Raw genomic sequence first — 27,899 nt, 5'->3', positions numbered from 1 at the left:
CTCCGAGCGCAGCCAAAGGAATTAGCGTAGCTGACGTCAGGAATACCTCACCAGCAGCAGTGGCGGTGGGCAGGGAGCTGCGGAGGAAGAGGAGGAGGAGGAGGAGGATATGAGGAGCAATCGTGGAAGAGGAGTCAGTCCGACCTTGTCCGACTCGCAGTCCCGCACCCGGTTGTGCGTAAAACGCTGCTAAAACAGACGTGTCAAAAAAAAGAAAAGGCACCTTCTGGCGCAACTTTGTCGCTCATTCATGTTTTTTTTTCTTCGCACCACATCCACGTCTGGCTGATGTGCACAGGAATAGAAGCACTACTCCAAACCTCTTCCGCATATTGGATTTCAATGCAAAGAGAAGGTCGCCAGCGTCCCTGTTGAGGATTCGGGAAATGAAGACTGCTGCGGACGCGGACTCACTATTTTACTTACTTTTAACACGTTTTTCTGCGCAGTTTGGATTCTGAGGAGGGGGGGGTGGGGGATTTCGCCCCAGCTCGCACAGTATTTGGTTTCCCCCCGCGTGGGATTGACGCGTTGCATTGCTCGTATGACTACACTCGAGTTTTTCTGGGGGGGTAAGCCTGTGTGCATCGAGTGCGCGTTATTCTTTCATAATGTATTTAATGTAGGACGAGCTGTGTCTTTATAAAAGTGCCAAATCCAGCCGGTATGGCGAACGACTGTAATCGCAACATTGTGGAAAAGTACATCTGCCACAAACTCTCCAAGCGGGGCTACGCGTTCGGCTTCGATGACGTCCGGGACGAGGACTCCGCCAATAACGGGTCGATAGTTGTCCCCGCGCCGAGTTTGGTGCGCCGGTGCCGCGACGCCAGCAACAGCAGCAGCTCCGGGCCCGACAGCGACAGCACCGAGAGCATCCCCTTCCTCTGCAAACGGATCCCCCAGTCCCAGTCCCCGGACCCGACCAGCCCCCTAGACGTCCACAGGGTCCTCCGCGAGGCTGGGGACGAACTCGAGAGACTGTACCAGCCGGACTTCACGGAGATGTCGCGGCAGCTGTACCTCACCTCCACCACGGCGCAGCGGCGGTTCGCCGAGGTGATAGACGAGCTGTTCCGGGACGGCGTGAACTGGGGCCGGATCATCGCCTTCTTCGAGTTCGGGGGCACCGTGTGCGCCGAGTGCGCCGCCAAGGAGGAGATGACGTCGCAGGTGGACAACATCGCGGAGTGGATGACGGAGTATTTAAATGGACCTCTGCACAGCTGGATACAGGACAACGGGGGCTGGGTAGGTCTGATTCCCGCTTTGCAGTTGTGTGCCACGGGGGCGCAAACCTCCTCTTTTTTTCCTCCAAGAGGTGGAGGTGAATCCTCCAGTTTTAATGTTTTGACATAAAAAAAAATGTGACTTAATCGATTATAATATCGAAACCTCAGCTGTAGTTGATTAATAAGTCTGTATTGCTGGAGAGAAGTGCTCATTACGCACGACAGCGCGGACATGGGTGGTTCTCACTCTCGAGCTGCTCTGATTGGACGTTGATGGTGTCCATTAAACTCATTTGACCAATCAGGTCGCGTGCTCTGTCACACCTCCCTGACGCTCGGCATAGACCCCGCCCCCCCCAGTCACCGTCAGCAGGAGAGCCAGTGGCAGCCACGCAGCTGTCATGGAGCAGAAGTGGCAGTTTAGGGTTTTACGAAACAAGTTTTTAATGCAACACAATAGACTTACGGTAACAAACTTTTGTGACGGTTTCAACATGGATATATATATATATAGTTAGAGGGATGTGAGGTCATGTTGTGGCAGGAGGGAGGAGGCATGTCAGCAAACAGAAAACTATTGAATTAATGTGTTCCAGGCCTCTGGGCATGGCCAGACAGGGATCAGCTATCGGTGCCATTTTCCCGCGTGACACACAAACCTCAGGTACTAACGAGGAGAGGCATCCAAACCAACAGAAAGAGTTGAATCTTGTTGCCTCAACAACCATTAACCCAATCTACCACAAAGTACCCCCCCCTCCTTAATTAGCAGAGGTGCTCTTAATGAGAGCATAACATTTGTGCAGCTCGCCGGAAGGTATCAGAAATTGCGAGAGGGGCGTCATCAATGATTCATATTGAACATTTCATCTCAAAGGGAAGGACCATTTAACATTCCCCTCGAGTCCGCCTTTGCTCCCCCCCTCCCACCCCTGGAGGTTGGCAGGTTGTGCCACATATCAAAGGCATGCAAACAGAGGGAGGGCCCCCTCCAGGAGCCGTGTTTTAACAGTCCTCCATGCATCGATAAGAAGACTCTTATTGTCTTCTTTTTTGGGGGTTTTAAGACCTTGTGCCTTGAAGCCGGGCTGCTGAGCTCGCTGCTCCACGTCTCTGGAGCCCCGGCTGTACTATAATGTAGGTCATCATCGTCTGCGTTTTCCTGCTGGGCGGAGATGTCTACATCTCAACTGCTCCGCATCTAGAGAGAGAACTACAACCGGCCTTTTAATCCCACGGATTATTCAGGGATTATTTGGAAGGCACACGTTTCCACTTTTGGGGTCATTTGTGGCGGATTTGAGGAAATCTCTTACTTTGGCTCAAATTCACTCAATTGAATCTAGAATGTACTGAGCTTGTGAGTGTTTTCGGCTTCAGACGGTTGGTGCTGTCGATTGATTGAATAATTTGCATGTCTTGAATGTCTGTCAGGTGGGGGATTTCCTGAAGGTGTGTGTGTGTGTATTTCAGTTATTACCTGACATTTAGTAACCGACACTGCAAACAGTGGGCTTTGTCTGCCCTGGATTGTTTTTCTTTTTTGTGAAATCAGCTTCTCCTTTTTATTAGTTTTTTTTTTACAGTGTGTGTTTGAAATATAGACAAGTCACTGCGTCACCCGGCATGTGCCAAAAAAAGAAAAGTCGTTTTCAGCGCTGCTATTATGTACTGGAGAGTCCGGGACGTTTCTCTGGAAATAAACAGTTTCCCGATTTATTACATATCTCACACACACACACACACACACACACACACACACACACACACACACCTGATTTCTTATCAGACATTTCCCCTGAGTGGTCCCGGGCTTGTAGCCAGGATGTTAGCGAGCCCACTTTCTAAATAAATCTGAATCAGACGCACCAAAAGGAACACGATTAGGTGTTTTTCCAAAGCTGAAATCTCCGCTGCTGATAATGACGCCAACGTGCTCCGAAAGTGAGTCAATCCCCATAGACCACCATGTTAAAATGCCCAATCCAACCACATTAGTAAACATGTTTACAGCCTGGTACCGGAGCCGCCCACCTTCCAGCTTCACAACGGCGCCTCGGAAAAACCTAAAGCTGACGTAACTCTACAGATTAATCCCTTTAGGGTTGGGGTCGCTTTATCACTAAGTCTAAAAAATGCTGGAATCAACAAAAAAAAGAACATCCACTACGTGTTTTGTGTCAAATTATAGGACGTAAACACCTTCCAGTTGCTAAAATGAATTCCCAGGAAAAGCAGAGGACATGACCTCAGCGTCCTTAACGGTGACTGTGCTCCAGACAATGGCTACCACTGTTTGGATGTATTGTGGGAACCGATCTGTTTTTGTGATGAACCAGACGTGATAATCTGCTCATCTTTTGCCTTCCATCCATTTTTTTTCGTTTTCAAAAGGGGTGCATATGAGCCAAACATATTTTTGTTCTATTTAATCTGCCAAATGGTGTTTTGGCTCTCTCTCTCTTTCCTGAATTGGGTTTAGTCAGCTTTGACCTCAGAGTGAAGACAGAATAAACAGTTATACGTGAGTTTAGACAGCCTGCGATTAGAGTCACTTACACCGTCTATTGTGTTATTGTATGCCAGAGGTGAGTCTTGTGTTTTCCACTTTGCTATAAAAACAGAAAGGTGGGGGCCAATCAAGCTATTACTGACACTTTGACATGTGAGAGTGGTGTGGAAACATGCTTTCCATCAGCCACCCTCTGTTTCCTGTTGTTTTTGAGAACAATTTCAGCCCCCAAAAATAGGGAGCGCCCACTAATCGTTGTTGAGTCTAGGCATCAGCGGCGGTGAGTCAAATACACCTTTAGTTAAAGAAAACTATCGGCCCGTTTTAGACATAACAAAAGCAGTGACTGCTCAGGGGTTGAAACGGCTGCCATTCTGCACTGATTACTTCCCACACTCCCGGGGATGTAAAACACTGTCCTTCCATTGTCCCCCAACGCTCACTCCTTCTCCACCTGAATAAATTCATCCCTTTTGTGGCCGCTGGAGATTGCACTCGTCGGGGGGGACGATTGCTGCAGTCGGTTACGCCGGCTGCAGCTTCAACCCTCACGTGGCGGCTGCACCTGTGTTTATTTGGAGCTCTCGGTAAATAGCGAGTGATTGAACTAAAGTGGAAGACGGCGGTCCCACTTTGTTGTTTTTTTTTTACAAAATTGCATGCTTGACCTCAGATGTTTTGGCTGTGCCGAGGGGGCGGCGAAATGCCAAAGTGTGCTCCGAGAGGGAAAAACAGCGGTTTCACAACTTCGGAAGAGAGAACTGAAAACACAGCTTCGGATAAATGAATTACTTAGAAAATGGCTATATATATCTCAGTGGATCACCATTAAATTATGTACAGATATTTAGGGGATTATTGGTGCGTTCCAGTTGTACTCGGAAATCGGGATATCTGAGCTCCAAGTCGGAAATTTCAACTGGAGCGAGTCCCGAGGTCGGATTTCCGACTCGGAAAGTCGGACGATCCACACAAGCCCGACTTGACATTTAAAGATGGCTGCCCCGGTTGTAAACAGTAACGTTACTGATGACCGATCAAAGGGCGATCGATACTTTTTGTAAACAATGAAATACGTAGAAAGACTTTGTGTTTTCTCTTAATCCACCGTGTTTGCAGGTTGCAGAAGGACCGCATATTTGTCCAGAAGGTGTTTATATTCGGACAAGGCAAGCGCGAGAATAACTTTTGTAGATGTAGCCATCTTGTTTCCTCTTCCGTTTTTGGCCGTTGGCTACTTTTTCCGACTTTGTAACTGAAACGCTAACTCGGGCGTGATGTCATTCCCAGCTCTGGCTTCCGACTTCCGAGGTAAATGGAACGCACCATAATCCTACTTCATCTAGACCAAAGATCCTCACCGTTTTTCAGGCCAAGGACCCCCAAGGTTGTAGAGACCCGGTGGAGGGACCCCCTATTACATATGGTATAAAATAGTGTTCCTCATTTAACCGGGCAGTGCAGCCTATAGTGCCATGTACAGTATGTATACAATGCTAAGCCATTCAAAAAATAATTATTGACATTCGTATTTAAATTCTATTTTGGAATTTCTACATCATTTCACAACATATATTAAACCAACAGGAAGATTCATATTTGCTTAATATAGGTTGAAGATCTCAGCTGTAGATCATCAGATCAAAATATTACGGCCAGATACCTGCAAAACAAAGTGGGTCATTCCGTGTCATTTCATCAAATTTCTGAAAATCTTCCCACCTGACCATCTCAGAATGTCCTGAAAAAATTCAAGTACAAAGACACACTTGTTAATAGGACAAATCCAAAATATTAAGTCTCTACTGTCAATAGTTTTCTCATGAAACATCATTGAATGAAGGGTAGTTTAGACGGTTTTTGCCACCATACTCTGAAAAGCCATTTTTAAACAGCAATATCTGGAAAACTATCTCACCTGTGGCCTTCAAAATTTTTACAGAGTATATCTGTTACTAATAGCCTCCAGACATGAAATATCGGGGGTGTAGCTCAATGATAACCTAATATGGTAGGTAGTTAAAATGTGGCTTGTTGAAATAAAGTAGTACATTTGAAGAGTGGCTGAGCTCCCATTTTTACAGATAAAAGACTTCTATCACTTCTGCCTCTATCTCTGGTGTTAGCTTAAACATTCTACAAAATATGGTCTCTCTCAGATGATTAGTTTCACGGATATTAAGGCTCAAAAATGGAAGTAAACACATCTTTGCCCAACTTCAGAGTCATATTCCAAAAAACTGACAACACGTATCAGGTCCAAACGTACTTTTTTTGAAAGATCATAGTCTTGTTAAAATCATATTAAAAAATCAGGAGGGTGTTTTGCCTCAATTTGTCGCAGTGATTTTTTTAAATCCTGATATTGGTGGGGTTTTGTGGCCGTTTTTGGTACTGCATGTCTTAATATCCTACAAGTAAACATTACAGCAGGGAATTTCAATTGTGTTTTTTACCATTTACCAAAGACTTATATGTGACTAAATACTACTGATAAATTTAGCCTTACAAAAACATTAAAATGTAGCACAGTTGTAGTAATAGAGGCAATAAGTCCTTGGATGTGAGTTGAACACGCTGAAAGCAGCTTTTAATGTCTTATGAACAAATATAGCATAATATTGAAGACTGTACATTTTGTCATACTTTAAGTATATAAATTACACAACCAAATCAAATAATAATCTTAATTTGAGCATAAAGATTTTACATTACAGTAGAAAAGTCTCCAAAGTTTGATATTGAATAACAGTTTGTCTCTATGCTCACTATGAGACAATATGTGAGTTATGATCAGAAATGGTGGATAGGAAGTATCAGAGATGTTTCAGATGAAGATGTACTGGTTCAGTTCATGCACCCACATGGCCCTGCCAAGAGTTTCTACTGGCCAAGAAGAGAAGATGTGCAATGTCCCACTGCAGCATAGAATTGCAAGGATTGACGTTCCCTCTACAGAAACTGGGTGCATGTATGCCATCAAAAAAGATGAGCACAACAGAGCAGAGATGTACATTAGACTATTTGTAAAGTCACTGCCAAATTAATGAATGTGACGAAGGAATTGGATCTAAAAGATGAAAAATGTGTGATCCCTCATAGTGAGCATAGAGACAAACTGTTATTCAATATCAAACTTTGGAGACTTTTCTACTGTAATGTAAAATCTTTATGCTCAAATTAAGATTATTATTTGATTTGGTTGTGTAATGTATGTACTTAAAGTATGACAAAATGTACAGTCTTCAATATTATGCTATGTTTGTTCATGGTTTAAGACCTTAAAAGCTGCTTTCACCATGTTTAACTCACATTCAAGGACATATTGCCTCTGTAACTACAACTGTGCTACATTTTAATGTTTTCGTAAGGCTAAATTTATCAGTAGCATTTAGTCACATGTAAGTCTTTGGTAAATGATAAAAAACACATTTGAATTGCCCTCCTGTGATGTTTACAAGTAGGCTGTTAGGACATGCAGTACCAAAACCGGCCACAAAAAACCCACCAATATCAGGATTTTAAAAAATCACTGCGACAAATTGAGGCAAAACACCCTCCCGATTTTTTAATGTGATTTTAACAAGAATATGATATTTAAAAAAAAGTAAGTTTGGACCTGATACGTGTTGTCAGTTTTTTGGAATATGACTCTGAAGTTGGGCAAAGATGTGTTTACTTCCATTTTTGAGCCTTAATATCTGTGAAACTAATAATCTAAGAGAGACCATATTTTGTAGAATGTTTAAGCTAACACCAGAGATAGAGGCAGAAATGATAGAAGTCTTTTATCTGCAAAAATGGGAGCTCAGCCACTCTTCAAATGTACTACTTTATTTCAACAAGCCCCTTTTTAAGTACCTACCATACTAGGTTATCATTGAGCTACACCCCCGATATTCCATGTCTGGAGGCTATTAGTAACAGATATACACTGTAGAAATTTTGAAGGCCACAGGTGAGATAGTTTTCCAGATATTGCTGTTTAAAAATGGCTTTTCAGAGCATGATGCCAAAAACCGTCTAAACTACCCTTCATTCAATGAAGTTTCATGAGAAAACTATTGACAGTAGAGACCTAATATTTTGGATTTGTCCTATTAACAAGTGTGTCTTTGTACTTGAATTTTTTCAGGACATTCTGAGATGGTCAGGTGGGAGGCATTTGATGAAATGACACGGAATGACCCAAGTATCTCCTCGTCTACAGCTGTTTAGCAAATGTTAGCATTAACATGATACCCTAAACGCTAAACATCATCCCTGTATGTTAGCCCACATTAGCATTTAGCCCCGTACAGCTTCTTTCTTTTCATGTAGTGGATGTGAGAACCTTTTTTTGAAACGGAAGGATCCGGTGTCTGAGGAATGCTGCGGTCCAGGTGGCCCGTTTCTCTACGTTTTACAGGTTTTATGTGTAAGGAGAAGACAATGTAAGTTGGCTTGGGTTGGGTCCATCCTGTAGGGGATTCCCTGAGCACAATCTGCTAGACGGCGGGGGTGTGGGGAGGGGAGGGGGGAGGGGGGGGGGGGGGGTGCATGTTGCTACGGCGATACGGGCAACTGGCTACACCCCTCTTGTTGAGGCTGAGTGGATCTGGGACAGAGAGGAAGTCATTAATCTTCATATAGGTGACATGTTGGCAGAGTAGAGGAGGGATATAAAAAACAAAACAAACTCAATCACAAAAGGAGGCGCATGCACCAAAAAAAAACATCCCTATGAGATCTCACTTACATCCAATTTGTGTCTCAGATGCAGCTTCAACGTGTTAAACAAGAGTCAATACAAACCGTGGCAGGAAGTGTTCGGGGCTACGCTTCCCCTTTTTTTTTTCTCAAATAGAAAGCTTCGTCTGAGGAGAGAGATGTAATGAGCCCTGCGAGTCGTGAGTGATCCATCTGTCCTGAGCCAGAAATCTTTCTCTTTCGCTCTTTTTTCGCGGTCACAATCGCTTTGTCTCCTTTTTAACTTGGAGTTGTTTATCAGCCTCGGCCTCACAATCGTGCAATCAGAGCAGAGGACTCAACTATTACTCATGCAAATAGCATTTAGGGGTTCCCCCCACCCATCCACCCATCATTTCGAAACAGAGCAATTACATAATTTCCCTGCTGGAGAAGTCTGTGAGTAAGGCTGAGTTTAGGAGTTCTGTTCGTGGAGAAAGACCACAAAAGAGCTCTGTGTGTGGAGAGAAGCGAGCCAAGACTTTCCCCCGTACTGTACCCCTTTTTTTTCCCTGCCTTCGATCGCTCACCATCTGCCACTGTGTTTACAGCCCTCAGCCCCGGCAACTGCAATCTCAGAAACGTTTCCTACAGACGCAGGCTGCAACTCTCTCAATGAGTCTGACGTGAAGGATTTCTTTCAGGGACGCTGAAGAGATTTCAAAATCGCTATCTGAGATGCTTGAATCCTAATATTCGGGTGTGTGTGGTCTAGTTTAGGTTTAGTTAGAGAGACAAGAACTTTCTCACCTGGATGTGAATTGCTGCCTTAATGAATCTATTACCCTGTTGGGTTCTTATAATGGCAGGAACTGTTTTGAAAGTGTCCGTGCCTGTATAAAAGCCTGTTTTGTGGTCGTTGAATGTTTTTTTGGGACTACAACAGTCTCACAAAAGAAAAAGAATACATTTTAGACCTTTTTGTCCCCGTTTTCTCTTAAATCCACGTGCATTTCCTGTATTTCCTTCCTATTAGCCAAAATAACAAAACCTTAAGGTTTTTATTGTTGCAGCCGGATACAAATGAATAATTCAGATATTTATTCAAGAAGTTCAACTGCGATTCTTTTTTGATTTTTCTGACAAGGAAAATGGTGTCGATCCTCAAACTGCAGATGCGGTTGTCAGTCTTAATTAGAGAAAAAAAAGGGGCGAAGACAAGCAGGCTCTGAAAAGTGAGATTTTTCTACGATGGCGATGATTGGAACGCGAGGTCAGACGTCGAGTTTGATCTCTCCTCGCTTTTTATGCTTTACGTTTCACGCCATCTTTACCTTTCCCTGCATGTCGAGCATTTTGTGAACATGCAGGGTTTTTTCTCCTCGCGTTCATGGAATAAAACTCTGGTAGCGTGTGCGAGTGCAACTACCTCGCTTGTTCCCCGGAGTCCCTCCACCCGTCCTGTGTGCTTTATTTCTGGGCCTCCTCAGGAGAGGCGGAGGAATGTGTGCTGGGGAGCAGCGACTGTGAATAAATAATGGAGACGAAAGGGGCGTTTCTTTTCCTGAGTGGCCGGTGAAGGGTGTGTGTGCCTTTCTTTTCTGTTTTTGTGTTGTCGGGACGATCGTGTCCGCTGAGCTTCATTCAGGAACCACTGAAGGCGGTTTGCAGGTTTTTACTCATGTGTGCTTTGCAGATTCTCTCTTTATGTCGGCCTCTGGGGGCTCAAATCAGTAATCACCTCAAACCTGCTGCCCCCCCCTTGTTTCATGAAGGACAAGGTGCCCGAGCGGTTTAAAAAGCACTGCCGTCCCAGTCAGAAAACACACCGATGAATAATATATGGAGCAGATAAACTTGGACACTAAATGGACGTCCCTCAAGTAGAAGCCCAAGGCTGTCTTCCACTCCAGTCCAGAGATCACCTCTTCTTCTCCCCTCGTCTACCTGCCTCTTAACCCAAAACACTCATTTACACACACACACACACACACACACACACACACACACACACACACACACACACACACACACGTGCCAAATCCCTTCATAAACAACGCATCACTACCCCCCGAGACCCGGCTCCCAGTGTCAGGTAACGTGGTAGCTTCCTGAAAAATGCAGGGACATGCGAGAGGCTTCTAAATATAGCAGCGTTACCACCACTAACTCCCCGTGTGGTCCTTTTAATTGCCGTGCATAATAACGGCACAAACTCGCCACAGATGAACCATTTCAGACGGCGAATAGAAAGAGTTCTCCACCTTGCAGGATAACGAGGAGCCCACAGAGACATCCGTTGACTTTGCCATCGGGCAACACCCTTGCAAAGCTGCGCTTCAGCATTTCAATATAGGGCAAGGTTAAACGGTTCCTCCCATTGTCTCGCCGCCGTGGTTATTTTTGGGACAACCCCCCCCCCCCCAAAAAGGGGGGATTTGATCTTTTTCAATTAATTTCCAGAGCAACAATAGCCACCGCTGATTGAAACGCAGCTGGGAGTGTTTCACTAAGTGACGCCTTGTTCACGAAGCCTGTTGCATGCGTAGCATAACCTACATAGTTGTCAGAGTGGGTTCACCCACATCACAACAAAGAGCTCTGTGAGGATGAAACTGCTGGTTCTCATCAGCTTTTTACAGTTATTTCTTTTTAAATCATTGTTATTAGAAATATATGAAATGTTGCAGCTTTAAAATATTACAAAAACTGAAGTTATCTGCATGGCTGGAAACCAACAGGACGACATTTACATGTATCTAAAGCTACTTACAATTTGTCGGAAAGAGAAAGTACGTCTATATTGCTATCAGTACAGTATGGATTTCATGAGATCAAGTTGTTTTAGATATAAATATATGAACTGTTGCAGCTTTAAAATCTTACAAAAACCAAACCTATCTGCATGGCCAGAAACGACAGGACTAAAAGGGGAAAACGTGGGGTTTTTTGGCCATTTGGGTGAATCGACTCTTTATGGTTTATGGAGTTAACACACACACACACACACACACACACACACACACACACACACACACACACACACACACACACACACACACACACACACACACACACACACACACACACACACACAAGCAGGCAAACACAGAAGCGGATGTGCTGGTGCAAATCAATTATTTGCTGTCCATAGAAAATGGCTGTGTACACACACACACACGCAGACACACACTCCCGTGCACGCACACACACACTGTATGCATGCGCATGTATTCTGTGGCACGTCGTCGTGTACACACAGAAGCGGATGTGGTGGTGTGAATCAATAATGCTGTGTTGTCACAGTGACATGTGAGCCATGGCAGGGAGCAGATGGCCCCGGGGTGCCTAGCTTCCTGTTAGCTGTGCCATTCAGTCACACACACACACACACACACACACGAACACACACGCACACACACACACACACACATCTCCACTGGGATTTCCCGGTGCAACTAGCCACAGCAGTGGCCATTAACAAACAGCATGCCATTATTGGCTCTTCTCTGAAATGCTGCGTACATGCCCTCCTAAAAAAAAAAGCCAGATGATGGTAAATGGATGTCTGACTCGTCCGTGGAGGTCTGGGGTAAATAATTCTCTGCACCCCCCCCTCCCCTACTCCCTCTCCCCTTCCTTCGATGTGATATTTGGCAGCAGAGCAGGAAATGGGATTCGTTTCTGGGGATGCTGAGTGAGGTCAGACGTAGCTCAGGTATCACTCCGACTGTATCGATCGAGCGTTTCCGATTGCTTTGTGTTGGCATCTCTTAAAACAAAGACTCAATTAACGCAGTGGACCAGGTGGCTTCGGATGTCAGCTTCTATACGAAGGTGATTTATTGAAATGCATGCTGTAGGGAGAAGTGTGTGTGAGTCTTTGACTCCAGGTGAAGCTCACACAGCAGCAGCAGTCAAGCTTTGATGACGACTGATTAGGTTTGAAGTGCAGAGAAAGTGATTCGTCCCTGACGTTGGGAAGATAAAAGCTTCTCAGAGGGGGAACGTTGCTGCCACCGCTGTTGCTGCAACCTGGTGTCTCGGGGGCAGCGAATGATCCGCGTTCTCGCCGTCCCCAAAACTCTTGATGACCTACAACCAAATTCTGTCGGGACACGCAGTGAAAACAGGCATTTTGTTGCTGTCGGAGAGATAAACCCTGCTGTTTTTCCAGAGACTACAAGCTATACTTCTGACAGGGAGATATCTCGCCTGCAGGAGCTTACCCGGTATTGCCACGGTGCTATGTTACATCAATTTCACCGGGTCTCCTGTGCTGCCTTCATTTAATTGGTTGTTGGGCTGTCATTACAACTTCAAATAATGACAGATACTTCAAAGAGAAACAGGCGGAATTGGAAAACCGGAGACCCGACAGTGATTTCTTTTCTTCTCAGCTATTTTGCTTCTTTATTTAAAAAAAAATAAATAAAAAATACAGTTATGTTTTATGGCATGGCGTATGTTCGCATCTCGTGACTTATGTCAGAGCATATTCTTTTATGATGCCTGGATTTGGTTATGTCAGGCGCCATTTTGCCTCGTAGAGGACCGTTTAAAGGGGACATGTCTAGACGAGCCTCATGTCGGCAAATTCCAACCGCCAGAAGTTTTAATCAACTCTGCAAATTGCCCTATAAATTGCTTCATTTATCTCTCACAGTTTGTGGTATTTGGTGGTAAAAGAAAAAGCTGTAAAAACGAAAAAAGAGCCAATGAGTATCTTATTTAATCAACTATACTATATATATGTAAAAATAAATGTATATTATGCAAAATGATCAGCGTTGCAAACTCATTTTCTGATAGTAGCCAATCTTTCACAGCAGGCGGACTCGTTGACCTTCAATGTCTCCAGATTTGACTTAATGTGAGTCCACATTCCTGCACTCCAGCGAGGACAGAGGGGGGTTAGAAATATTCCTGGTGAAATGCCTGGACTTCACAAGGTGTCTTTGATCAGGAGGTGAAGCTAACGGGGAGGAGGAGGAGGAGGAGGAAGAGGAGAGATGGAAGGGCAAGCAAGTAGAGGAGGTTTATAAAGCTATAAACAGGCAGTCCAGTCCTTCTTACTGCCACATGTGCTGCTGCAGCCAGGTCCAGACTGCTGAGGTAATTGCTCTAAAAGCATGCATGGTTGGCAATCAGGCCACCGAGGTTGAAAGACCAAAAGCTAGTCGAGCAAAAAAAAAAAAAAAAAAAAATGTCTTTGATTTAATTGGGAGCTCATGCTGTGAGACGAGGAGTTGCAGAAGTAGAAGTGCATTAGCTCACTCCCGAGCAATTTATGGAGCAAACTCGGATAAAAGTTGCCTGTTAAAAGTCATCTGACTCAACAATCATCTGATTCTCAGCTGATCCTTGTGCTGACTTCAAAAAGTAGAAGGAATGTACTCGTGAAAACAGCCGCATGGGCGAAGCACGGAATACAAACAGGGGAAAAAAAGGACATGTAACAGCTCCACATACAGTATGACTGCATTGTTCCTGTGTGATTTAAAGTCGCTATATTATAAATATTCACTGCACAGCAGCACCAAGGCTACGCAGCCAGTCACTGATTACCACTCATCATATTTTCCATGGATTATTCCAGAGAGGAAAATGCCAAAAAAAATCCTCTATTATGACGCTGACGTGGTGCCTTATTAGCTTTCCACACATTTTCACAGCCCTCAATGTCACAATAGACAACTTATTATCATTCATCAGGCAAGGCTGCAGCTCATTCCCCCCTCAGGTCCTCATATAAGACTGGGAAGGTCACATCGGAGTAAGAAAGGATAAAAAGGCTGGGAAACTCGCTGCTGCTTGAATGACATTTTGATTGCATTCATCTATTTAAAAAAAAAAACAGATTTTAAATGTTATTTCATGACATAATGCACGTTCCTTTGCAGTTATCTCTCCTCCTCCGCTATCAGGCCTCTCTCAGAGCGAACACAGTGCAGTTGTTTGTTTCCACACATCAATGCATTCCACTCATTCCTCTCCCCCCTGGATGAAAATCAGCTGGTTGCCTCAGAGAGGTCATTGAACTTTTCCCCAGTTATTCCCAGCCTGAAAAAAAGGGAAGCGGGAGGAGGAGGAGGGAGAAAGATTTCTCCTCGGCCTAGAAGGACGCTTGGTTTCATTCCCGAGATCGCAGCTGACACTGATGATTGTGCAAGAATCATTTCCACGCAGGATAGGGAAGTTTGGTCAGCCGCTCGGCATGATGGGAAGCTGCTTTTCCTTCCCGTATCCAGTTTTGCTTCGTCTTCACAACACGATTCCTTCTTTACAGGAAAGCAGATATTTAACTGCTATTGCTAATGCTATTACAAGAATTCAAAATCGTACTTTACGGCACGGAGAGTTGGGGACGTGGGCGGGGATTAGTTCGGGGAACATGGGACGATACATATCTCTGTGCACCAATCAGGGTGTAGTTTTGTATTTTTGAATCAAAGGGAAAGTGGAGATGTTGTGTGTTTTCATCACGTTGCTAGGCCTGTCAGTCAAATCTGACCATCCCCCGCCCACGCAGTCCCGATGGAGCGCATGAGCCAAGAACATTTCACAATGAGCTTTCAATACACGTTAATACTATAAATATTGGCAAAAATGTAATTAAGAGTATAAAAAAGTTAGATATTATTATATATTAGATTCTAATAGAGCTGGTGAAAGTGGAGCGGTAGTTCCCAACATGAGGGTCGGGACCTTCCAGAGCGGGGACAAGATCCAATCTGGAGGTTTCTGTCCCAAAAATGTGTATAATTTCAGGTTCAGGTTCAAGTTTTTGTTGCCTATATGGTTTCTGGACAAACATTTTTAAGTAAGATTTTCTTTTGTAAGATAAACAAACAATGATATGAGGATATGCTGAATGGCTAAATATTAGTTTAATCTGTGTAAATGAATGATATTTTACAAGTTTATCATTCCTTTTTGTTTTCTTGGAACCTGAGGAAATGTATGTAGTTTCTTCCATCACCTTGACATTGTGGAAAAAGATTGGGCTTCTCTTCTCCTGTTCCTGAGGCAGCTACCGCCTCAAACAGATGCTTGTTTTCCCCTCAACATTATCGGACATCTGAGATCCTAGATCTGCTCCGCTCTCCTGTTGGCCTCCCTCATTTACATGGCTTACACCACCCGAACCCGAGACCTGCTGCTAAAAACTGACTTTCATTTAAGCGGCGTGACTTTGCGAGAAAAAGGAGACCGTTAAAGTCGCCGGGGCGTCGAGCTTTGATGTTCTGATGCTTTTATCCTCCGCCGACATCTTTAATTCTCTATTAGACGACATTACACTCCATTTGTTTGGCACCGCTCCCTTAATTACAGTGGTAACTTCGGGGGTTTCATCTAAAAGTAAAAACATTCCCTGCTTTGTGGGGAACGTAAAACGTGCCCATTTGTTACGGTTTGCTTTTCTTTTCGGACTCGGAGGGAAGATTTAGGAGTCGGCTAATGGCTCAAAACAAATACAAACCTCTTAGTTACAGTGTCTAACCAACTGTAGCTCCTCCCCCCTCCCTCCCTTCCTCCCTCCACGGTATTAGTATGACTACATGTTTGGCTTGCCTCGAGTCTTTCCCTAGTTACCCGCACAGAGTCTGTGATTTAACCATACTTGGCTCTACCACAGAGAAACCATAGTCTCAAACCAGACCATGATGTCAACCCCGCAGCATCTGGCACAGGAAGTGACTTAACACTAAGTGAACTGTCAAAAGCTCTTTGACAAGAACAAAAAAAAAAAAAAAAACTCAGTCAGTTGATTGTCATTCTGTCACATGAGGGCTCAGCCGGGGGAAAAAAAAGCTGAACGCACCAATTCAAGGAAACCAAATGACTTAATTTTCTTGAGAAAGTTCGGGACAAATGAGCCAACACATGCGCTCGCTTGCACCCGCCGCGAGGCGTGTGTGCAGATGGCGTTTCCTGTTCATTACGCCATATACAGTAGTCGATTTCTTGGGGCCCGGATCGGTCCAGGTCTATTTTCAGCTGCACGGTGGATGTGTGGTCTGGAAAAAAGGTCAGTGGATGTGACTTTTAAAGGAGCTCGGAGCGGCGTGCCGCCTCCCCGTCACAGGAAACGAGCCGCTCCCATGGGCTCGGTTTGTTACAAGAGAAGCAACAGGCCACCTGGGACTTCTGCCGGTTCCCACGGTCCCTATCAGTGGCTTCTATCTGAACCAATCAAGCAGCTCCCCACTCCCACGCTCCCCTTGTTTTGCCAAAAATAAGACATTACTCCGGTTTCTGTGCAGCACAGAGTTTGAAATGTGTGTTGTGTGGCAGTGCTTCTAATTTAAGTGGCACTTTATACTTGAATAAAAACAACCCACGTTTACGTGAGCTTTTTGAAGCCTCGAACGCATCACCGGAGCGGGCTGCGGTTGAGGGGCTTCCTCGGAGAAAACAGCAGAACCCATTAGACGTCCTGTCTTTACTGGAAAAGCCACTCAAGCCAGGTTTATTAATGCACTCCAAACACAGCAGCAGCAGCACTCCACAAGTGTGGATGATGACTCAGCGGCCTCCCGTTTCCACTTTCTCCTCTGCTCTCGCGCGTCATCGGTGGCCTTTTAATAAAAGAACAAAAAACAGGGGCGGAGGAGACGTGAGTCGTTTTATTAGATCGCGGCCCTGAACCCGAAGCCTGATATTTACACAGCAGCAGCAGCACAGAAGTCTACAGCTACTGTCACTTCCTCCTCTGCTGAAGAGGCCGGATGGGCTCAGAGCAGCACATCCCCTTTCAGCTTCATTGTATCTATTTGAGGAAGCCATTGTTGCCAACTGTGAAGGGTTTTTGGATCAATTGTTCGCGTTGTAATAAAAAAGAAGAAGAAGAATAAAGGCTTCAAGGTCAAAATCAAAGGGGCTGCGGTTAATTTTAAAGAATGAAAAGAAAGGTATCGACTGAGCTGCAGAGGCTGTCTGATTTATTTGCGAGAGAAAAGAAGAGATTGTTTCTCTCTGCTTTGATGTGTCGTTGCTCTGCATGCGGGAGTTTGTAAATGATACCAGTCTTTTTAAGCTTCAGTGAGGTGAGAAGACAGACCAGGAGGAGAGCAAACCAGTCCGCATCACTCCCTCTGAGGCTTCAAGGTCACACCGTCCTTCATCTTATGTCGGATCAAAGCGGTTAAACGACAAATCGATGGACTCAACACAGAATATAAAAAAGGGCCCTGCGAGGATCGTATAGCACGCTCAGTCAAGGTTAAGTAAATATATCACAAATGTTTTTTGTGGAATCAACATCTGTCTGCACTCCACGCTGCTGCACAAATTGGACGTTTTCACTCCAGCGGTCCTCCTCCTCCTCCTCCTCCTCCTCCTCCTCCTCCTCCCTTAAAGGGATGAAAACCAAGTTTACCGAAGCGTTATTCATCTCCAAAAGAAACCTAAAGTCTGATGTGTTAAGTTGCAGACCTCATTTATTCCGGTTGGTTTCAGACAGTAAATAATGGGAGGCCAATAAAACATTTCTCTTTTTTTTTTAATGCAGAGTGTCATGAGGAGTGTGGGTGATTTACTGGCGATCACGTTTCATGTTCCAGCAGAGCCGGCTCACTCCCACGAGACAGCGTGCTGTTTTGTAAACACACAGATGCTGCTGCTGACGTAAATCTGAATATTTATGAGCCTTAAGGGCAAAAATCCAACGTCAAATCTGCCTTCACGGCAGAGAAAGTACGAAACCCGAGTCTTCACGTGGATTTACTTTCTCTCTTTGTCTATCAGACAGACGCCATAGTTACAACATCGGCTGGTCTTTTTATTCCTTTGCTGAATTTATGGAACCGTTTTATTATTGTATCAGTTGAAAATGTCCTGTAAGTTGGATTTCATGGTTTAGTTTAAGAATTATTCATTTTTTATTGGTTTAATGTCTCCATTACTTGAAAAAATACAGCAGGAAATGAATTATCATACATTGAATTAGGGGTGCGTTTAATAGTTTTCTCATTGACTTCTTTTTGAAACCAGAGGGGGCGCCCCCTGATGGCCAGTAGAGAGAATGCAAGTTAAAGGCACTTCTGCATTGGCTTCACTCTCCAGAACCAGAGGTTATCTCCTGGTTCAAAGATACTAGCATCTCTAAAGCTCCCTATACACATACATTTTAAACCACTACTCACATGTAGAAACAAACATTATTTTTTTGTCCGATCCACTAAAAATCTGCGTAGTAATTGGGCGCATTTGCCAGATTTGTGCAGCTTTCCACCCAGTTTATCATCATTTGGCTGCGAGGTTGTTGTTTCCAAGTATTGCAGTACTGTCACCGCATAGTGAAGGGCTCAGCGACCTCCGCTCCGAGCTGTTGGCGCTGCTGACACGGGGGAATTCGCCGGGTAATGAGTATCACCAAAAAAACTCCTCCGTCATCGCATTTTTTTGCCGTACAAGTCAATGAATGACACTCCAGAGACTGGATCGAACCCGACCTTCCTGGCAAACGAGAGGCTGCCGTGCTGTCACATATTCTGTCTGGATATATATATATATTCATATATCTGCTATATGAGTGAGAGATGAAGAACGCAGTACTCCAAACCCGTCCCCTGTATGAAAGGCATTTATAGGCTTCTGAAGTACAGATATTTATATTTAAAATGGTGACTTTATGTTTATTTCAAATATCTACATTTAAATTGTTTTTACCCCCTTGTATCCTATGCCAGTCGTCAAGGCTAAGAAGCACGTTTTTAGATATTTATCTATTTTATTATACAATATACTTGATTGTGTCTGAATGTAAAAACAATTCTTAGCTCATGAGCAAAATAAAGAATCATTTTTGAAGATTCTTGGTAACCCAAGAGCCGAGGTATTGCCCTATTGAACTGTGGGCTTACTGTACTGTTGCAATATATATATATATATATATTAGTGTACATTTGGATCAAAGCAGATCAATTTCAAAGGACATTAATGCCTTCCTTGCAGTTTTCTTTTTATCTCCCATTACTCTCCCATTGGATCCTGAAAAGGGAGTTTTGTTTGACTTTAATTAGCAGCAGAGAAGTCTGCGAGAAGCTCATTAGGAAATCAAAGCGGCGCTGCAGCAGCTGCAGTGTATGCAATATCGGGTATGTTACTATGCGAATGCTTAGGAAATAAACAGAGCGTGGGTGAGACGCTCGGTTTAGAGGTGAATATAGCAGCAAAGCCACAACAGGCACTTTAATTACAAGTTGAACTTTAACCCACATCCCTTTCTCTCAGTCTCGGCCTGCCCACAATTACCCACAGAAACGTCCCAAAACAGACGACGACCGCCTAATCATTTTTTCTGTTTTTTAAACGGAGCTAGCCAAGCACACAAGATGACTCATTATCTTCCACACAAGCCAGCAGATCGTTCCCAAAAGCATGGGAAGGAGGGGGGATACCCAGAGGAACTGGCAAATGTTTGGCATTTCCTGTTTCTCTTATGATAGCGTAAGGCCAATCCGTGGAACAGTGTCAAAGTCCTTTGTGCTCATGAGAGAGAGAGACCCAGAAGTCCAGATCATGTGGAAAAAACAAATCAGGAGGTCGGGACGGAGAAAACCCTCGCTCCAACTCTCTCCCCCGCTGGTGGGAAAAGCAAATCATGTGTGAAGCTTTTCCAGCCGGGGTAACCATGACACTCTGGCAGCAAGTTGCCACCCCCATGGCTGCCGAATGGGATCCTCTCAAGTCTGACTCCTTTGCTCTGTGAGCGTCTCTCACAGGGATTCATTGTGTGTGCAGCAAAAAAAAAAAAAAAAAAAAAGACTGTGTAAACCTGGCGAGGCATTTTTTCTCCCATTTGGATTCTTGGCATCTGTAGGGCTGGCTGTGACCTTTTCATGAAGCCATTGATCCAAAAAAAAAAAAACGAAGAAACCGCAGCCTGGACTTCATTTCCCAGATGCACACCTGCTGTCGGTGGCAGATGGTTTGCTCCGGGGCAGTGGGATGAGTTTTCTTTTTTATTATTATTATTATTTTCAAGAGTCTTTTGTTCATGAATGCAGATGTTTTGTCCTTTACTGTCTTTTGCAGAGTTTTTGTTTTTCTTTGCCAGCTGTTTCTTCAAAGGGATTTTTTTCACAATGAGACTGAATACAAGAAAGAGGGAGAGGGACAAAAACAAAATAGAGAGTCCCAAGGTTTGTTTTTTCACTCTACTCACATGGTTGCGGCTACACTGCTTTGCTAACGTGTGGGTGAAAAAGTTCCAGGACCTTGCTTCAGTCTCATGATATCCACCTGACACCCTCCTCCCTCCCTCCCTCCTCCCTCCCTCCCCTGGGTCAGTCTGGAGTTATTACCGTCCACGTCCTCCTGGGATCCTTTCAAACATCCATCACCGCTCTTACCAACCTCTTACCGTAATTGGCCCATTTCTTTTGGTTTTGTTTCAGACTTTAAATCAGATGCCAACCGTCTGGGACATATTAAGGACATGCATCATGAGTTTGCCCTTTTTTTTTCCAGTAGCGGTCAGTCACATGTACTTGCTGCTGGACCCAGTGTGCTGGGGGTTTATGTTGTTGCCTCAGCATACTGTTAATTTCCTGGAGTGTGAGTGTGTGTGTGTGGGTCACAAACAAGACAGGAGGCAGTGTTTTTGCCAGCTAACACATTCCCCTCAGCTTGAGGTCTGACTGAAGAGTTTGTGCTCTAATTAATACCTGAGTCCTTGAGATGAGGAGGAGGGGAGGCAGGGCAGACATTCAGTCCTCTGTTTTTAGCTAAGCTAAAGCAGATATTCCTGGTCCCCAGAGGACTAATCCCTGACTTTTCCACTAGCCCCACCCACCCCATCTTACTTATCCTGTAAAATATCTCAACATGCACTAGATGGATGAGCCCAGACTTTGCTCCATACATTCATGGTTCCCAGAGGATGAATCCTAATGGTGAACGCCTGTGTTTTTAATGCCACCGTGAGGCTAACTCCTGTGGCTTTGTGTGAAATATTGCAGCAACTTTTGGATGAATTGCTATGAAATGTACTTAAAACATTCATGTTCTTCAGAGACCCAGCACAACCAATGACACCAGCCTCTGCTCTGTGTTTACATGTTAGCATATGCTAAACTGGAATGACCACTGTGAGCACGCCGGCGTTGAAGCACGGTTTGTGAGGTCAGTCTCGTGTAACTCAGCTAACATCGGCTGCTGTAGGCTCCAGTCTCGTTTTGTTTTTTTAGCCCTGGATAATTAAAAACGCTCTGCTGCAACAAAGGAAATGCCATGTGGTTTAAGATATTGCCAGCTGATTTAAGAGTGCAGAATGTTTTGACACCAGAGGGCCTTAAGTGGGGGAAAGAAAACTGCTGATCCTTCCTCCTCCGTGTCACCGAGCGGCCCCCGGCCTCAGGAATGCAACAGGACGGGAAGGGAGGCGAGGGGGAAACAGGAAATTCTTTTGTCTCCCCACAGCACTTCAGAAAGGATGTCTCCTTTTTTTTTTAGTCCTGTGTGGGCTTTAGTTTGATAAAAGGAAACTGTGTATTAAAAATGATGTCCCAGTTTTTCCTTTTTTTTAGATCAAGGTCGAAATAAAAAAACTCGTGTATTCCTGTTAGAATTACACAAAACATAATTACCGGAGGTAAATTGAGTTAAATCTAGACGGATTGTAATATAATGATGATGGATTCCCCATGGGAACTGACACAGTGAATGTTGTAGTGAATTAAACTTAAACAATTCACCCCATTGTTCACAGAAAGGTCGAGTTACAGCTGAAAACAGAGGCATCAAAGGTAAAAAGCTGCTAATGTGGTTAGCGTCACAACAAAAGGGTTGATATATATCCTCGCTGGAGCAGCTCGACAACTATTCTAGTCGGGTTTAAGATAATCAGCATGAGTGTGTGTGTGTGTGTGTGTGTGTGTGTGTGTGTGGCAGAGAGAACGGGCTTAGCACCATGACTTCCTGTCCAGCTGTTCCTGCTGTCACTGCTCATGAGCAGATGTCTGCGTTTCCTCGTTCGAAGACGCACAGTCGTGGTATTTGCACTATGGACCTTACACACACACACACACACACACACACACACACACACACACACACACACACACACACACTCCCAAACTGTAACAGACTCTCTTTAAAAAGTGCTGCTGGCAGCAGAAAGCAGACCACCCTCTCAGTTACATTAATATATTTATGCTGCGGGTGCTGCAAGCGCTCATCCATATGCTTAAAAAAACAACAAACATCCAAATCTGTTGACATGCAGTTGCGAATGGGCTCTTTCTGGACGATTCCCATGTTTGTTTAGTGTGTGTTTCTGGGAGTGTGTGTGTGTGTGTGTGTGTGTGTGTGGGTTGTGAACAGTAATGGATCCGCTTGCAGCATGGGTGTAATAACACACAATTTCAACCCATATTTGTGGCGGCCAAGGGAGTCTTAAAGGGCTAGTTGACCCACATGACTTTCCTCTAGGAGGGGTTTAGTCATGAAGATAAGTTTTTAGAAAAATGACTTACTTTTCCCCACAAAAGTAATGTGAAGGTGTTCTGTGGATCCTGTGAGATTAACTGTTGTTGGTAAGAAATGTTGTTATAACACACTTCACTTCCACTTTCAAAGTTATGTATTTCAAATTCTGATGAAATCAAAGTGAAACCAAAACTGTTTGACTGGATACCACCAGTGGAAAGATAAACAAATACCGGTAGTATGTTTGTTGATTGCTGAGCCAACCCTTAAAATGATACGGGTAGAGTTTGTCCTGGGTGTAGTCAAAGCCTGGTTTAATGTATTTCTGTGCCGTAGAGCTCCATTGTTGTCCAATAACTATTTAAAAAACACACCAGGGATCCACACCGTTGCACTGGGAGACATGTTGCTTCATTTCCTTCAATGACTGTGGCATTGTGGTTTATTTTGAGTGTATCCTGCTGCTGTAAACTGACTAGAGCGCTCAATGTGTACTGAAAATAGTCCCCATGTACTTGTGTTTGAGTAATAACTGGTAACTACAGCACCAAGCTATTGTGGCAAAAATAATAAGCCTTTTTTTCTTTTTTTAATCAAATAATTACATATTTGTGACCTGTTTTTAAAGAAGTGCATCTTCAGCAGGAACAAATGGGGCAAAAATAAAAGTTATCCAGTTATTTGGCACCAGTGTATTGATAACGTATCGCAGCAGGGAGTACCACGATTGCACACATAGGTAAACATGCATTCTTTGACAGCCCTATTGACTGTCTGTCTCTCTCTCCCTGTCTCTCTCTCCTCCAGGATGCCTTTGTGGACCTGTATGACAGACAGAGGGACTCTCTCTTCAATTGCTCCTGGCCCTCCATCAAGACGGTCTTCGGTCTGGCTGCACTCGGGGCCGCCAGCCTCACCATCGGGGCATACCTGACACAGAAGTGAATCGGCTCGCCTCTATCCGGCCTCCTCCTCCTCCTCCTTGTGCCTCCTCTTTCTTCCTTTTTATAGATGCTCCTGACCCCTCAGAGACAACCTTCAGACTCAGAGCCCTCTTCAAAGCCCTCTCTCAGAATAAGCCTCCCTCTTCCTCGCCCCTCCATGTCAAAACAGACACAAATCAAAAACCACCAGATGAGTTCGGCTCATACGGAGCTAACGGACGTCTCGGAAGGAGAATCTGCTTTTCTCTCGATGTAAGCCGAGAACGACCGAGGAGAACGGAGGTGGCATCAGTGGCATGCGTCTGTTTTTTTTTTGTTTTTTTTCAGTTCTGCCTGCTTCTGTACTAGTTATAGCATGAATGTTGGGTGTTAGCGTAGTCGTTGCATGTGTCAGAGCTCATGCAGGACCTCCATGTGGAGGCCTTGATGATGATGATGGGGGAGGGGGGGTGCAGGGACGATGATGCCCCCCCACAAACCGGAGAGGAAGTGGGCCGCAGCCCCGCCCCTGCAGAACCCCATTTGAACTATGGACTCCAGTTACCCAAACACACACAGACACACAGACACACACACACACACACACACACACACACACCCTGCAGCCGTCCTTCAAAGGACTTCCTCCATAGAACAGATGCTCAGAATGTATAATGGAAACAGCTTCTACAACAACCAGCGCGGCTTCTCGACTGCTTTCACTCCTCAAGACAGCTCCAGTGAACTCTGAACACACTGCACCATTTTATACACACACACACACACACACACACACACACACTTTAATATGTAGAAGAAGAAACAGCCCGGTGGAAGACTGAGCTCTTTTTTTTTTAAAGTTGGTTTTAATTTTGTGTGCAGAAAAAGAGAAGGAGCAGAAAACGTGCAGAAGAAGCCTGAAAATCAATACGTTGATGAATATATGGAGAAAAATGCTGAGCACAGCAAAACGAGTGAGGAAGCCTAACAAGCCAGTAAGCCCTCCTGCAACACAAGCGGACCACTACTCTGCTTTAAAGTAACTCCCCCCCCCCCCCCCCCCCTCCTTTTTTAAAAAACACCTTCACTATTTAGCTGCTCTGATCAGCTCCTTTTTCTATTTTCTACTCTTTCTCCAGCTTTCCTCACTCAACTCAGACTTGTTTTTAAGGACTCGTGCAGGTCTCCAGAGCAGACCCTCTCCGTCAACACGTGTCCCTCCAGCTGCCGAGGCCACGCAGCAAACCTCAGCATCGCTCACAATTCACAAAAGACGCTTGTCCACGTGGACGAAGAGAGGGAAAGAGAAAAAAAAACTTGCTCAGCCACAGATGACTGTGTGGAATACCGCGGCGGCGGTGGCGGCGGGAAGGTGTCGGTTCAGGACCAGAGCCAGTGTGTCCCGAGTGCTGGAAACCCGAGATGTCCCCCTTTCTGCATCCGGTCATTGATTTGTTTTTATTGATGTATGTCTTGTGTTGCGGTTCAGAGAAGAAGAAGAATTTGGAAAGTTTGCTCACGAGGCTCCAAAATATTTTTTTGTTTTTGTTTTGTGCACAGTGCTTAGCAAGTTTGGAAAAAGTGATGTCGTTTAAAAACGTCTTTGTTTGCATGGATGAAAGACAGTTAATATGTCGCCTCATTTATAAGAGAATAAGGTTGCACATAACCCAAATAGCAAAGGATGCATTTTTCTATTTATTGCGAGGTACCAGATCACAGATTTTTTTTAGTACTTTGATGAAAAATTAATTGTTCTCACTTTCTCTATTCTATAAAAATCACACTGTAACTTTTTCTCTCCCCCCTGGCTGCTATTATAACGAGATTTCTTTTTTTAAGTGAATTTCTGTGTATTAACATTGGCTTAAGGCTGCTATACTGTCGATTTTAACTTTTACTTACAGCTTAAACTGCCACAGATTTACAGTATAGTTCTAGAGAGCTGGAAACCAAAGTTAAACTTGTATTAATCTTTAATTTAAAATAAAAAAGAAATAGAAAAACAAGATGAAAAAAGTAGCTTAAGGCGAATAACATCGCTTTCACTTCACTGGGTGTTTTCAGTGAGGATTTCTCTCTGTGGAGGGTTTTTGTCTAGTGTTACTGTACTATATCAGCTTAACTTCTGTCAGCGTTGTGCTCCGATGATAACTCAGTGCTTATCTGTAAAAAAAACAAAAAAAATTGACCTGCCAGACTTAAACCTCGTCTCAGTCGTCACTATATGAAACCACCTCCATTCTCATTACAGCAGCTCACAAGTGTGTGATCTTCTTCGTGACGTTTGTGTGTAAGAGAACCACGAGGTGATTTTTTTTTTTACAAGCAGGAAACACTTCAACAGCAATATACTGTAATTTTTATATTCTTCTGTGCATATACGAATGTAGGCGCCATGGTTGCTGTACTGTTTTATGTCTATAATCACAAACCTGTAGCACTTAAAAAACAAAAAACAAAAGTGAATTGTGTTTCTGTTGTTTACTGCTATATCCACGATAAGCTAGTGGGATCATAATGTTCCTAATAAACCAGATTTCTCAAGCAGCCGAGGTCCAAGTTTCATGGATTTTCTTCGTCTCCGAGCATGTCAGCGGGCAGAAAGACATTAAGAGATTGTTTTATAGGCAGAGAGGCTCAACAACGCTCCCTTTGATTATCCGATATCTATCGGGGAGCTTGTGAACTGCATAAGTAGCTCGGCGGTGTCAATGTTACAGTCTCCTTGTGAAGGACTGTGCAGCAGCAGCAGCAGCAGCAGCAGCCGCACCCCATCAGACATCAAAGCTGTCCCCAAACACTGCACTTGTCAGCCTCCCTCTTCTTGCTCCATGCCCTGCTAAACACAAGTGCAAAAAAAAAAAAAAGAAAGGGAAAAAAAAAACCAAATGCCCTGCGGCCAGGTTTTTTTTTTTTTTTTAACACCCCCTGCCTGTGTTCTGATCACACTTGTCTTCAAAGGCTACGGCACTCTTGCTGCTCGGTGGAATTTGTAAAAAAAAAAAAAACATGATGTGGTAAAACTAATGTTGAAAGAGTTGAGTGAGCGGGTGTGAGAGAAAATGAGGGGAGAGGAGTAAAAGAAAGTGGTGGTGGTGGTGGTGGTGGTGGTGTAGACATATCCCCGAGGAGACCAACAGCGTAGGGAAGTTCATTTGGGCTTGAGCCCCACGCAATCCCTCCTTCTCTCCTCTCTCCCACTCGCTATGCATATAAAATGCATGACACGCTCTGAAGAGGAATTTTAAATCAAGCCTCAGACTTTCAAAAGAGAGTCCAGTGTGGGTGTGGATGGCGGATGTGTGTGCGTAAAGAAAGACGGGCGGGGGGAAGAAGCGGGTGGGGGGATAGTGAAGCCCTCCTGCCTCTTCTGCTTTAGGGCTACAAGGTGTAGAGGAGGCTTCCCCAGCACTGGATATCACAGGGGACATTGGGGGAGATCAAAGCAGATTGTCTGGAGTAAAGTCTGGTCCGGTTTTACCCCTCATCTGGAAGTCCATCAGATCCCCTCACCATATCCCCACCTAATTTAGGAGTCAACCCTTCACTGCAATAAAAACTTCCTGCAGAAATCTAGCAATTTCCTTCAAATATGATGGAAAAAAAGGAGCTCATGCATGTCTTATTGAAACGCATTCATCCAATGAGAAAGCTTATTACACTAAGTGAAGCTGGTTTTGAAGCCTTGCTCTGCCTGAAAGGTGTCACTGCAGCGCCACCTTGTGGCCGCTCCACAAAAACTCCACAAAGATCATCACGCAACAACGGATGCCAACATTTTCTACCTCACATACAGGAAATGACAGCTGATTTCACTTATCGGACCGGCCTTCAAATATAGAGGATGAACTGTCAGCTGCTGCAGCATTCAGCTGAAATAAAAACCAGCCTTTTTTTATTTATTTTCCCTCTCTGGCACATGGTTGCCTATCCCTGCTCTAAAATATCCTCAGGGCAGCATGCCACGAAGAGAAAAAGACTCCAGGGCTGAAGGCTCAACTGCTTACAGCTTTGGTGATGACTGTTCAGCCATCTGTGGTGAGTGATAGTCTGCTTAGAAATGTGCATCTGATGTAAAACAAATCTCACAGAATATGATCATCAGCAGGAAAGAAGACATGATGT

The 27,899-nt window shown here is 44.4% G+C and overlaps 1 protein-coding gene across 4 annotated transcripts; it reads left to right on the top strand.

Moving 5' to 3' along the window:
- The first annotated feature begins 89 nt into the window (after positions 1-89).
- On the top strand, positions 90-25,923 carry bcl2b (BCL2 apoptosis regulator b). 4 transcript variants are annotated; one of them, XR_014596978.1, is made up of 4 exons: positions 90-1,251; positions 23,656-24,044; positions 24,654-24,766; positions 24,911-25,923. XR_014596978.1 is itself a non-coding variant. In XM_084007350.1 (2 exons), exons 1-2 carry the CDS (start codon positions 667-669, stop codon positions 23,791-23,793), a joined length of 723 nt encoding a protein of 240 aa, XP_083863476.1. In that variant the 5' UTR covers positions 90-666; the 3' UTR covers positions 23,794-25,923. The 4 variants fall into 4 exon arrangements, 1 of the variants encoding a protein (XP_083863476.1); XR_014596979.1 differs by having other exon boundaries at positions 24,654-25,923; XR_014596980.1 differs by having other exon boundaries at positions 23,656-24,766.
- Positions 25,924-27,899: the final 1,976 nt, after the last annotated feature.

The sequence above is a fragment of the Eutrigla gurnardus genome, assembly GCF_963514095.1.
Source record: "Eutrigla gurnardus genome assembly, chromosome: 4".
Lineage (NCBI taxonomy): Eukaryota > Metazoa > Chordata > Actinopteri > Perciformes > Triglidae > Eutrigla > Eutrigla gurnardus.
The sequence above is the reverse complement of the archived record's forward strand: the minus strand, read 5'-3'. Positions and strand labels throughout refer to the sequence as shown.

Excerpts from the sequence above, each read along its gene's own strand:
- bcl2b (XM_084007350.1), top strand. The coding sequence starts at position 667 with ATGGCGAACGACTGTAATCGCAACATTGTGGAAAAGTACATCTGCCAC. Across the intron at positions 1,252-23,655 it reads TACAGGACAACGGGGGCTGG|GATGCCTTTGTGGACCTGTA; the intron begins GTAGGTCTGATT and ends TCTCTCCTCCAG.